Source organism: Euprymna scolopes, chromosome 45 (genome assembly GCF_053919585.1).
Source record: "Euprymna scolopes isolate OS-2025 chromosome 45, ASM5391958v1, whole genome shotgun sequence".
Lineage (NCBI taxonomy): Eukaryota > Metazoa > Mollusca > Cephalopoda > Sepiida > Sepiolidae > Euprymna > Euprymna scolopes.
Genome location: NC_136526.1, coordinates 21258190 through 21271769, shown reverse-complemented (window position 1 = coordinate 21271769; position 13580 = coordinate 21258190). Strand labels below are relative to the sequence as shown.

The window sequence follows — 13580 nt, the reverse complement described above, 5'->3', positions numbered from 1 at the left end:
ATGGGTGGGTTTTTTTTCACCTATTTCACTATTTTTAAATTTTCACAGATTTGGCATCTTTAAACCTCAGGTATGAGCATGATTATCAAGTGTACTTAATTGTTTTTTGTGTTTTTCAGACAAATGGATTGAAGAAATGGTTAACAACAGACACACAGTGATTCAAGACATGAAATGGAATGCGGATGGTAAAATGATTTGCATCGTCTTTCAAGATGGTAAGTTTCATAATCATCATCATCATCATCATCATCATAATGTCTGCTTTGCATGTAGACATGTGTTGAATCAACCAATACTAAGGAGAATGAGCCATTACTTTCTTACTTGGTTTGGAATCCCTTCTTTTTTTTTCTTTAAGACAAAAAAGTCAAGCAGCATATTTACCAACGAACATTTGTCTATCTATTCATTAACATCTTCACATAAAAAAACTTGTACAATATATATGTTTTATATTCGTATCTTTTTCACATTTTTTATCAAAGGAAAATTTATTTTTTAATATTCATGATTAAAAGTAATACAAGAAAAAAAATGTCTGCTAACCGGTTTCACCTTCACTCATCAAGGACTGTATTGAGAGAATTTTGTTAATTGTTACAAAAAAAAAAAAAGATGGAAGGATTATATATATTTAATAATAAAATTAACGTTATGAAATATATATACAATGGGACAATATCCTAAGAGACTAATCACATTTAAACCTAAGAGACACTCCCCTATTTACAAAGGGAGGGTCATTTTAAATGAACGAGAATAGTCTTCAAGATCTTCAAATGGTGTTTAGAATGGGCATGACTCAATACAGAGAATGAATTAATGCTAAAATTTATTGTGCATGACTAGTTTTTAAGAAAATGATCTGTTATAGAGGATCTGGATGTTGGTCAGTAGGTTCCATTCCTAAATTTGTTAAGTATGTGTTGTTGGATTCTACTATCCAATCTCAACATTGTCTTACCCATGTAGTCGGCACTGCAACCACATTTGTATCTTTATGTTTTTAGCAATGTGCATGTCTCTTTAACATGGGTGCTGGTTAGCGATGAAATTTAACCTGCAAATATGGATTGAAGCGTACAGCCATCTAAATTAATAAAAGTAAATAAAACATTTTGAGCCAATCTGCTTAAATTTGTTGATTCATCTTGAGCACATGTATAAGGCTAGATTTTTACTTCAATAAACAATTTAGCCAAAATTCAAGACATAACTAACATCTATATTACTGTCAGCTTCCTTCGCTCCAAATTTCAGAAAAGCTACATTCATTTCTTAACTCACACATATACATTTATATGCATATGGACTATGACATTAACTCAACACACACACACACACACACACACATAATGTCTTAACTTGTTCATATTGTTGTTTGCTGATTTATCCAAATTAAAACCAAATAGATAAACACATTTGGGTTCTTGTTCAAAATTCACCTGATATTAAAAAATATAAAAAAACTTGTACATATCCAAGACAAAACAAAAATTTCATATTCCATCAATTACTTAAATTGATCAGGTAGTTATATTTTTATGAAGAAATTCATTTCAAATGATTAATGGGAATTTGCAGGCATTATGCAAGTTTTAATTATTGAGCTATCTCTGTTTTTTTTAGAGATTGTTTTTAAAATGGCGGAAAAACAGCTGCTCTTTTGTTTCTCATAAAATTTGATTTTATTTAAAAAATAAAACTATTGATCAATGTATATGATTTTTGGAATATGATATTTTTGTTTCATCATTGTTACATACATCTACAGATTTTTCATTATTTTTTTTTAATATAGAGTGAATTCTGAACAAGAACCCAATTTATTCAAGACTTCTTTCAATTTTGTTATTATCTGGTGTAAAAATAAATGATATCAAAAACGCTTTCAGTGACTTTGTCACCACCAGAATGCAAGATTTTTACGTTGTTGGCATAAATACACTTGTTTTGTGTTGGCAAAAGTGTGTTGGCATTCCGATCGTGCTAATTCTGTTTAAGTTAAGATCTGTTCATCTAAATTTAAAAGTTAAAAACCACAAGAATTTTCTTGTCAACCTAATAGAAAGTAAAGAATGAAAATGGGTTAAACCATGTTGCTGCAATGACAAGCTTTTTTATTCTTAACCCGTTTCACCATGCATGCCATTATTTTCGTTCAATCTTTAGTATACTTAAGCTATTTCTAATAAAGAATCACCCAACACTGATTCAAAGGATGTAACTCCATCTACATGAACAGTCTTTAATTGAAATAAAATTTTCTTTGAAGTTATTTTGTACTTGAAATAAAAATAATACAGAAATATATTGTCACTTTAAATACATCATGTAAAGAGTGATATCTATAAATATAAAAGCAAAAATGTATGTATGTATGTGTGTTCGCTTTTTCTGTATGTCTACAAAAGGCTTTTTTCAGAGAAGCGGTCGCTCGCTTCACAACTTTTAAAAACTTTTTATATCACATATAAATCGTAATATCTCACAGTTAACAATGAAGCTCGCCTGTCTATTTAATTTGCTCTATTTCGGGATGATAAATATTCAACATTTGTCGCTCGCCGCATGTGGGTTAGTCTTTTTCCTATAACATCTTGGGGGGGGGGAGCGTTCAGCAGTAAATACTATCCCGCAGTCAAACTTGACCTTATTAACTCATTAAAACGGGCACCTGCTAAATCCAAGTAATTAAATAAATTCAAACGTGTTTCCGTTAGCATGTCGCAGTGGGGCAATGGTTACCGTCGCACATATTTTTTTTCACACTTTAATTTGCAAATTTGCCTCAACGGTTCGGGTTTGATCCTCATACTTACTTTTTTTTTTTAACCCCCTCCCCACCCCGGAGTTTCCACACACACCTACAAACACCCGGGCAACGCCGGGTACCCCTCGCTAGTCTATATATATAAAAGCAAAAATATCTAGGATTTGCGAACGCACGTCGCGTCTAGATTTATTTACATCAACTTTTACAAAATTCTTGCTATTTCATCTCCCCTCGTGTGTATTCGGCTTTTTCATATAAAAGCGAAACTAATCTGAAGTGAAGGTGTGGTTGCCGGTTTTCGTGCCGAGAATGTCCAGAAAGCAATGAGGTGGGGACAATTGCTATTCATTTAGACACTGGTCCCCCCCCAACATCTTAGGGAAACAAAACCAGAAAAACTACCTTGCAGCCAAAGTTGGGTAAACAAACCCAAAAAAACTGCCTCGCAGTAAAAGTTAAGTGCGGGATTTCATTCCCTGTGTGGTGTGATATTTGACCTCATTAAATTCACTCACCTGTCAATTGATTTTTTTCCAAACACCCAGGCAATGCCGGGCACCATCTAGCCTATTATATAAAAAGTAAAATGTGTGTGTGCGTGTTTGTATGTCTGCCAAAAACTTTCGACAGACGTGTTAGACATGTGACAAAACTGGTATCGTTTTAAACCTCGGTTCCTCAGCTGACAAATATCGAAAAATATGCCAAAAACATGGCGCTGCTTTACAATTTGTCACTGTGCAGAAAAACTTGATGTTGGTGTTATTAATATTATAATTAAATTTACTTTTGAAATAATGAAAAAAAAAAGTTGTCGAACTTCTTTTCTAAATGTTTTCATTTAATGAAAATAACGTGGGTTGGTTTTCTCGTAAAAGTCGTGCAAAAACTACATTTCGTATTATTAATGTTATTAACTTTGTTACATAAAAAAATTTGTCACAATTTTTTTTTAATGTTTTGATGTAAAAAAATATATCATGTCCTAAATTATGCGATGAAAAAATGAATTTCTTAGTAAACGAAAGTTGTCTCTCTTTGCACAGTGACAAATTGTAAAACAGCGCCAAAAACATTCATTCCTTCCCCTTCAACTCAGCCGTTTTTCACAAGGAGGGGTCGCTTTTTTGTCGACATTTTCACTTAATTCCAACGCTCGCGACTTTCAGTTCTGTGATGGATACATTGGCTAAGACGTTAGGTTTCTTCACCTTCTTTTTCTCCTTCACGTTACAGGTTCGAGCCTGTCTGCCTACTACCACTTTTTTTCTAACACCTCTCTCCACCCTAACTACCTACTGTTCTTTTGATTCCCTCTCTCCACTACTACCACTTTTAACCCTCCCCCCCTCACCACCAAGGTTCCTTACTACATCACCTTGACACACCCGGGCAATGCTGGGTACCCTTGCTAGTTTGAAAAGAAATTGAAAACTTAAAAACATATTTATGGATTTAAACATACAGATTGGATGAACTTAAGATGCATCTGTTAGTTTGAAAAGTATTTGTGTCTGTCATTATTAAGTTTGAAATAATATTTTTGTTGATCTAGCATGCTAATATTTGAAATAACATTTTTCTTTGGTCTGTCAGACTTAACTATAAGTAACATTTCTCATCGGTTTGTCAGACTTAACTTCAAAATTATATTTTTCTTTGATCTGTCAGACTTAAGTTAAAAATATTATTTTATAAAAACACTAGCAGATTAAATGAACCTATCTTAAGAGTGAATTTTTTCTTATTATTATGGTCTCATAATTTTTAGGTGTAGTTCTTGTCGGCACTGTAGATGGTGAGAGAATTTGGAGCAAGGATTTGGGTGGAAGAAACTTTTTAAAAGTTGAGGTCAGTTCAACTTTTTTATTTGCTTTTTCTCTTCATTTCATTGTTTTTTCTTCATTTCATTGTTTTTTATGGTTTTTTATTTCATTTTTTTAATTTCATTTTTTTTTTATTTCATTGTTTTTTTCTTGCTTTCATTTTTTATTTCATTTTTTTTCCTTGCTTTCATTTTTTTCTTGCTTTCATTTTTTTATTTCATTTTTTTTCTTGCATTCATTTTTTTTCTTGCTTTCATTTTTTTTCTTGATTTCTTTTTTTTTTTCTTGATTTCATTTTTTTTAATTTCATTTTTTTTCTTGATTTCATTTTTTTATTTCATTTTTTTAATTTCATTTTTTTTTTATTTCATTGTTTTTTTCTTGCTTTCATTTTTAATTTCATTTTTTTTCCTTGCTTTCATTTTTTTCTTGCTTTCATTTTTTTATTTCATTTTTTTTCTTGCATTCATTTTTTTTCTTGCTTTCATTTTTTTTCTTGATTTCTTTTTTTTTTTCTTAATTTCATTTTTTTTCTTGATTTCATTTTTTTAATTTCATTTTTTTTCTTGATTTCATTTTTTATTTCATTTTTTTTCTTGATTTCATTTTTTTTAATTTCATTTTTTTATTTCATTTTTTTTCTTGATTTCATTTTTTTATTTCATTTTTTTTCTTGATTTCATTTTTTTATTTCATTTTTTTTCTTGCTTTCATTTTTTTTCTTGATTTCATATTTTTTTCTTGATTTCATTTTTTAATTTAATTTTTTTTCTTGATTTCATTTTTTTATTTCATTTTTTTTTTTGATTTCATTTTTTTTAATTTCATTTTTTTTCTTGATTTCATTTTTTTTAATTTCATTTTTTTTAATTTCATTTTTTTTAAATTTCATTTTTTTCTTGATTTCTATTTTTTTATTTCATTTTTTTTCTTGATTTCATTTTTTTTAATTTCATTTTATTTCTTGATTTCATTTTTTTATTTCATTTTTTTTCTTGATTTCATTTTTTTATTTCATTTTTTTTCTTGCTTTCATTTTTTTTCTTGATTTCATTTTTTAATTTCATTTTTTTTCTTGCTTTCATTTTTTTTCTTGATTTCATTTTTTTTTCTTGATTTCATTTTTTAATTTCATTTTTTTTCTTGATTTCATTTTTTTATTTCATTTTTTTTTCTTGATTTCATTTTTTTTAATTTCATTTTTTTTCTTGATTTCATTTTTTTTTAATTTCATTTTTTTCTTGATTTCTATTTTTTTATTTCATTTTTTTTCTTGATTTCATTTTTTTATTTCATTTTTTTTCTTGATTTCATTTTTTAATTTAATTTTTTTTCTTGATTTCATTTTTTTATTTTATTATTTTTTCTTTATTTCATTGTTTTTTTCTTCATTTTATTGTTTTTTTTCTTCATTTCATTGTTCTTTTTTTAATTTTTGTTACACATGCAGAATCACAGAATAATTGATTCTTACACTAATCTCTTTTTCTTTTGTATTAATTATTCAACATTTTGTATTAATCATTCTACATGTGAGAACAGTTGTCACTGTATGTGAGTCTTTTTATGTTCTCTCACCAAGGATATTTTTTTTTTCTTCATTGCTTGTTTTGGAGCTGAAACAAAAACCCTGGCATGTCTTTTTACAAAAATTATTCAATCAATTATAGAAACCACTTTTATAAAGGATTTATTCCGCCAAATGAGTGTCTCGTAGCTGACAGATGCAAGGGGAAAATAGAGGAAATGAGTTTTTATTGTTTTATTATACCATCATTTTATTAAAGCATGTTTAATGTGTTGTTTCGTTAACGTTTCCATCAAAAATGACCATGATCTTCACTCACTAGTCATGTTCAATGCTATATCTGCTATCTTGAATGCCTGCTAGACATTGTCTTTAAGCGTCTTAGATCTCTCTGTACAGGGGTTTATCAGGACAACCTGACATGAGGATACTTTCCCTGAAAGTAAACCTTAACTAAATATTCAAAATCACATTTCGGATTCACAGCACAAATAAGATCTCATCGCTATGGCCAACATACACTGGCTTTTACACCTTCTCTAAGTGATGTTACCTCAAGTAAGCTGGATACTCTACCAGACTAGATGAATTCTTGTCCTGGAATCCAGTAAGATCACAAGAAGGATATACTATATCATATTTAAATAGTCAATTTGAAAGAGTAAAATTATGTTCTCAACTTTTTCACTAACTCAGTATTCGAGAGGTAAAGGAGAACTTTAATGGAACACGTGAATATCTATGTATTTCATATACAGATTAAGTGGTAGCCACTAGGAAGGTGTTCCTTGATTTTTGAAAACTTTGACTGTGTAGAAATTTTATTTTCCACCTTCTGTCTTTCCTTCTCTCTCCCTCCCCTTCTTTACCCCCCCCCTTTCTTGGTGTATCTTGTGCTGCTACTGCTGGTTGTATCATGTGTTGAATGCGTGCCTTTCGATTGATAAAAGGAGATGTGTGCGCCATTTTGTTGGAAAGTTTTGAACATGTGAAAGAAGTCGGCTTGCTATCCCACGTCAAGAGAAAAGACGTTAAAAATCACAAGTTTAAACAAGAGAAACCAGTGGTTTGGTTTCTTTTTTCTTCAATCGGGATTCGTAAAGAAAGACGACACAGAATTAGTCAGAAAAGATTGTTTAAGAAATCAGTTGTAAACGAAATTACAACGATCTCTTCACCAAGGGAGAAAGAACTATTTTAAGGCCTAGAATTGGTCTTGTAAAAAAAGAATACTAACTCCAGTGAGGCGTTAGAATTCACGTCAAAAGGAACCAAGAAATCTTCTATAGAAATACATTACATCACAGAAGATTTGGATTATTTTCTTGGATTACAGAACCAAGAGGATTGAAATTTTCTCGAATGAGAACGTTTAAGTTAATGGCGCAAGGGAGGTAATTTACATACACCCTCTTTTAAAAAGATTAAGTGTTGACGTGTTTTAATTAAGTTCTTTGACACGCAGTAAGCCCTGACTACACCTATATTCTTACCCCTACTATCCCTTACAATATTGTTAATGGAGTTCTTTGAGAACCGCCAGAGGGAATAATTTGGCAGACATTGTTATTTGGTGAACATAAAACTGACTATATCTTTCTTTCCCTATTTACCTTTCCATTTATTAAAAAAAAAATTGTTTATCGTCGTATTCTTTCGTTTTTTTTCCTTCTTGCTGTGCAATGGGATAACCTTCATTGGACGTCATGATAAAATTTCCGTTAACTGAAGTAAAATAAAATACCCAACTAAATATCATTGACTTCCTTTTCCCACAAGCAGAGTCACTCATTGAACTTTGCTAATCTTTCAATTTACAGCACATCCTGCCTAATTGCTAATACGTACTAACCAACATATCTACTAACCAACATTCAAATTGCCATACAAATCAATCCAACGATGTCTAACTGAAGTATGGTTTAGTTCAGTTTTATGAGGTTCACCTTTCCAAGCTTTAATTTCCCTGAGAAAAAGTTTAATCCTAATCACTTGAGTTGTTTCTACTGAGAAATGGTGATGGGATTGCACAGGCACTTTCTTAGGCCAAGATGTGCTTATCCTAGTGCACTAACTTCTCAAAACCACTTTTGACATTATTTCATACCTGTTGGCATGAGATAAATAATATGACCAAACAATGCAGTAATAATAAAATTTAATATTCAAAATCCTATTAAAAATATTAATTTTGAACAAAAATCCAGCATCTTAAAAAAAAAAAAACTAAAATGTAAATGAATATAAAACTCCCAAGCAACACCAGGTTGTTACAGCTTGTAATTTATTAAAATATTTTAAAATAAAGGTACTTATGTAGAATAAGGACCGTCATATATTTGGAATTTTCTAGGACGTTTACATAAAATGCTGAAAAGTGCCAAAATGCTGAGTCAATGAGATCACAGTAGGCAACATCATTTAAGAAAACATTTGTTATCATCGAACTAAATTTTTAAAACTTAATATTTATCTTGATTTGAAAAAAAAAAAAAAGTCATACAATAATATAAAAAAATTTTTGTACTTGCTATCAATTGTTTTGTTATTGAAAAAAAATAGATATTCATTCATGAAACTTACCTTACAATGAGTTTTTTCTTGATTCGCTTTTTATTTCCTTAAAATTCTATGAAAATTGTTCAATAATTATCCATTGCATTTTCTAACAACAAAAAAATTTTGCTTCCATTTTTCAATTCATTTTTCATTGAATTATCGTTATAATAACAGAAATAACATATTTTTCATTGAAAAAAATTGGCCAGCGTTTGCGTAAAAAAGAAGTCAAAACTTTTGTTCACACCTTCTGGCATTTTATGTAAACTGCCCAAAATATTCCAATGATAACACGGTCCTTATTCTGTATAAGTACTAAAATACACTTAATGGTTGGAATGTACATTGGCCTCAAAAGTACTGGAAGACTTTATTTGAACTCTGCTACATAAAACAGGACATTGTTAAATTCTTATTCTCTTCATTAGATAATCACATCAAAGACTTTTTCTGTGAAATGAGTATATAGTTTTGATACTTTATATTTCTAACATTTTTTTTTTCACTTTTTTCTCCTTAGCAAAATACAGACATCTATATGAAGCGAACATTCAATTTTTCGTTTTTCTAAACTTATATATTCGCTATGACTTATCATGCTTTGAAACTGACGGTTAAAACACATGCATGAAGAAAAATATGGTGCTTCTGCAGAATAATGTGATTTGAAACAAACGCATTTCAGATGAAAAAATACAATTATATATTTGTGTCATGTCGAAATTAGTATAAATTCCAAAAATTATGAAAAATAATCCAGTAGAAAATGTGCTAGATTTAGTAAAAACGGTTATAAGTTGATATTCATTCAAAACAGACCCGAATACCCTAAAAATCACCTTTTTAATTGTAAGTCTTCAATTGGTTTACCAGGCCACAAATACCTAATATGATTCATTTTTTATTATTATTATTGTTTGTTTGTTTTGTTTTTTTTAAATATCAGTCCAAATTTTGGTTCAAATAGTTTTATTAAAAAATTTTGTAAATATAAACAATCTTGGTCATAAATAAATAATATGACTCAATATTATTATTATTATTATTATTTTTAATTTTTTTTATTACTTTTATTATTATTATTATTTTTATTTTCTGTCATTTATTTTTTTAATCAAAATATCTATCCAAAGATTAATTAAAGTTGTGTAAATTTATAAAAAAAACACTGTTGATCGTGAAAATCCACTCGAACATGCCAAGGTGAAGGTTAACCTGGTGTTGACCAAAATCTATCCTTTTCTTAGTGAAGTCGGCTGGGATTCTTTATCCATATTTTGTCCGAAAAAATTTTATTTGTAATTATTTTTTCTACTGGATCGTTTTTGTAGTTTTAAAAATTTATACTAATTTCAACATGACGTTTAACAACAAAATCTCACCCCTTCATTGTTGAGGTCCCTAAATGCTAGAAAGCTTTCTACTCTAATAGTTTCTTCCCTCAAACAGACTTTGGAATTTTCTTCCTGCTACCTGCTTTTCTGACTACACTGATATGCAGAAATTGAAATGTAATGTAAACCAACATCTTGTTTATCTTACCTAGGCGTGTTCCCAAATAGTAGCCCCTTACATTCAAGTGGCGATATGCTTTGTTAAGTAAAAAAAATAAATAAATAAAAATAATGTTTTTAGTTGAAATGCATTTGTTTTAAATCCCATTATTCTGCAGGAGCACCAAAAATACAATTGGAAAAATTAATATTAGTTTTTTGAAATCTCTGTCTACTATCAGAAAGTAGATATTTCCTTCTGACTTCCTCATCTTAAAGGCTACTATGTTAACTAATAACTATTATATTGTTGTTGGTCTGTGAAGATACATTGAATCAGCATGTGATTTTATTGTCATTAACTTTCTCAGCTAATCTTTCCCAGTTGTCCTGGCTGTGGAAGTGGGGCAGTCTATAAAATTCTGAAATCCAAATAATACAAACTAGGAAAGTTTATAAAACACTGCGTTTATTGTATTTCCTATAAAAAATCTGTTATTTCCATGTTTATTTCCAGTGGTTATTTCCTATAAAGAATCTGTTATTTCCATGTTTATTTCCAGTGGTTATTTCCTATAAAGAATCTGTTATTTCCATGTTTATTTCCAGTGGTTATTTCCTATAAAGAATCTGTTATTTCCATGTTTATTTCCAGTGGTTATTTCCTATAAAGAATCTGTTATTTCCATGTTTATTTCCTATAAAAAATCTGTTATTTCCATGTTTATTTCCAGTGGTTATTTCCTATAAAAAATCTGTTATTTCCATGTTTATTTCCAGTGGTTATTTCCTATAAAGAATCTGTTATTTCCATGTTTATTTCCTATAAAGAATCTGTTATTTCTATGTTTATTTCCAGTGGTTATTTCCTATAAAAAATCTGTTATTTCCATGTTTATTTCCAGTGGTCCCCTGATAACAAGATGCTACTCTTTGGTATGATAAATGGAGAAGTGCATGTTTATGATAACATGGGCAACTATATTGTAAGACTTTTTAACATTTTCATTATGTTATTTGTTGATTTTGTTTTATGGCATATCAACCCTTCTTGCTTGCTGGATTCAATCAGTTTGGTGAAAGAATATTATACCACAGCTTGTTAATATCTTCAAAATATTTACACAGAGTTCAAGACAAATCAGACATTTTGAAAGGAAAGAAAGAAACATGTTGATCAATAGTTGGTATATCCTCAAAATTCAAACCATATTTTTTAAAGAGCCTTATACTAAATAGAGTTTGCTTGTGTTATATACAGATAAATGAGTTTGTGTTTATCAAAATTGTGCGTCGGTTGCATTATCAATTTTTAGCTGTATCAAACGAAAAGCTATTTTCATTTTGAATGAAAATAAATGACACTATTTACAAATCGTCTAATTGCTTTGTTTATTTTTCATTCATTGACATTCAAGTGACAACCAACACATCAGCACATGGTGAGGGTCAGAGTGGAGGAGAGTGGCTTGCAGAAGTGTCTTACTTGCCAAAAAGTCTGTTTCCTTTACGTCGCTTGTCCTTTTATATTGGCAAATGACCTCATAACCTTTCTTTTGTCCAGCCTTTGTTTATTGTTTTCTAGAAAAGAGTTCAACTTTTCCATAATGTCGGTCAGAGTTATTCCTGGGCATTGACATCATTATGACATATTTCTTCGGTGGTTGTAGGTGCAGGCTAACCCAGACATTATGATCAACCTTTCCATAATGTCAGTCAGAGCTTTTCCTGGGGTTTATGATATCATTGTGGCACATTTCTTCGGTGGTCCCAGGTCCACCTTGCTCTCTCTAACATTTGCAGCTGTGCTGTGCTTTCATCACAGCTTCCAAGTTGATGTCTTTCTCAAGCACATAGAGCTATAATCAGGTAATTCAGAGAATCAGATGTTGAAACTTGCGAAGTCATGGAACTTCTCAGACAACTATTTCTGGGTATTTTGGAGGTGCGACATGGAGCGAAGTCATACTGTCTTCCTACAGCTACCCTTTCCACTTAATGTTTTACATCAATATAACGAGATAAAATTTGCCAGAGTCCCTTTTCGAAGATGTGGAATGACATGATGTGGCCTATGCTAGAAGTAGACTTAAAACTGTCAAATTTTTCAAGAACTTGGTTTTTATGCGTGGAACTTTGTGCAGACCGTGTGTTAGTTACTTGTTATTTTATTTACCTCCTCTTCAGGACGTTAGACGCAAGATCAAGTGTGGGTTTTGCTGAAAGTGTTTCTGTGAAATTTGCTGGATTCAAACTTGGTGCAACCAGGTTTTCAGTCTGTTTTTAATCACTATCAAGTAACTTGTTAAATTACCTCCCCTGAAAATTAATCTATACTCCTATAAATTTGAGGATTTTTGTGTATTGATATTTATATTAAAAAGAAAATACAACTTTGTTATATATGGGTTGTGGAATTGCATTTATCTGCAAAAGATCTAGCTAATTTGCATATTCTTTTAAACATTCATTTTAATTAATTCCCTATTAGTTTTTTCAGTTTTCTTATGGAGTGATCATCCTTAGTTAATTATTACGTGTAATTATATTCATGCAGACTTGTGTAATATTTGCATAAAAAGGTTATAGTAAACACGAAACTCTTTATATATATTTTTATATATATGTATATATTTTTGTTTAAAAAATGTTGCTTACCAAACTCCTCTGCCAGTTTTTGGTCTACAAACATGAAACTTCATACATAGGGTATTCAAACTCATGCAAAACTTTATATTTGGGTTTTAGCTGGGGAAAAAATGGTGCAAAAGTGTGAAAATAAAAAAAATGAAATTTGCCAGGTGAAGGTCGAATGACAGTAATACAAATATGCATGCATGATGTAATAGCTATTGGTTCATGTTTTAATTTTTATATTTGCAGTAAACATGTCTTCATAGTAGAGTCATTAATGTCAAAAGAAAAAGTAAATCGTAAGCTAAACATTTCGGTTTCAATTTTTGGTGGTGTCGCACAAGTCATTTTTTTTTCACTGTTAAAATCCTTACTATATATTGGGTCCAATAGATTATAATAATAAATACGAAATCTGCATTAATCAAAACATCATATTTAAGCATAATTTATACTCGGGCAATGCCAGGCCACCTGCTCGTTAGCAAATATTAAAAAAAAAAAGATTAATAATTTATCCTTTTGTTTCATTAAATAACTTTAATTAATTATGCTTAATATTGACAAAACTATTGTATATATATGGAAAAAATAGGGCAATAAAATTACCAATGACTAAAATTAAGCATTAATTTATTATGAACTGTTCAAAAAATATTTCTGCAAATTAAATACTCAAAATAGTGTTTTGAGCTGTTTGTGTCACTTTGCTATATACAGTATTTCTAAATACCTTGTTATATTATTGATAAATGATAGTA

The 13580-nt window shown here is 29.8% G+C and overlaps 1 protein-coding gene across 1 annotated transcript in view; it reads left to right on the top strand.

Annotated features, from left to right (window-relative positions):
* Window positions 1–13580, top strand: part of LOC145269281 (WD repeat-containing protein 35-like) — a 143094-nt gene that overhangs the window by 25405 nt on the left and 104109 nt on the right. Inside the window, exons 5-7 of the mRNA XM_080124963.1 lie at window positions 120–218; window positions 4551–4630; window positions 11091–11171. Coding sequence (XP_079981089.1) covers window positions 120–218; window positions 4551–4630; window positions 11091–11171 — 260 coding nt within the window. The remainder of the gene's footprint in view (window positions 1–119; window positions 219–4550; window positions 4631–11090; window positions 11172–13580) is intronic.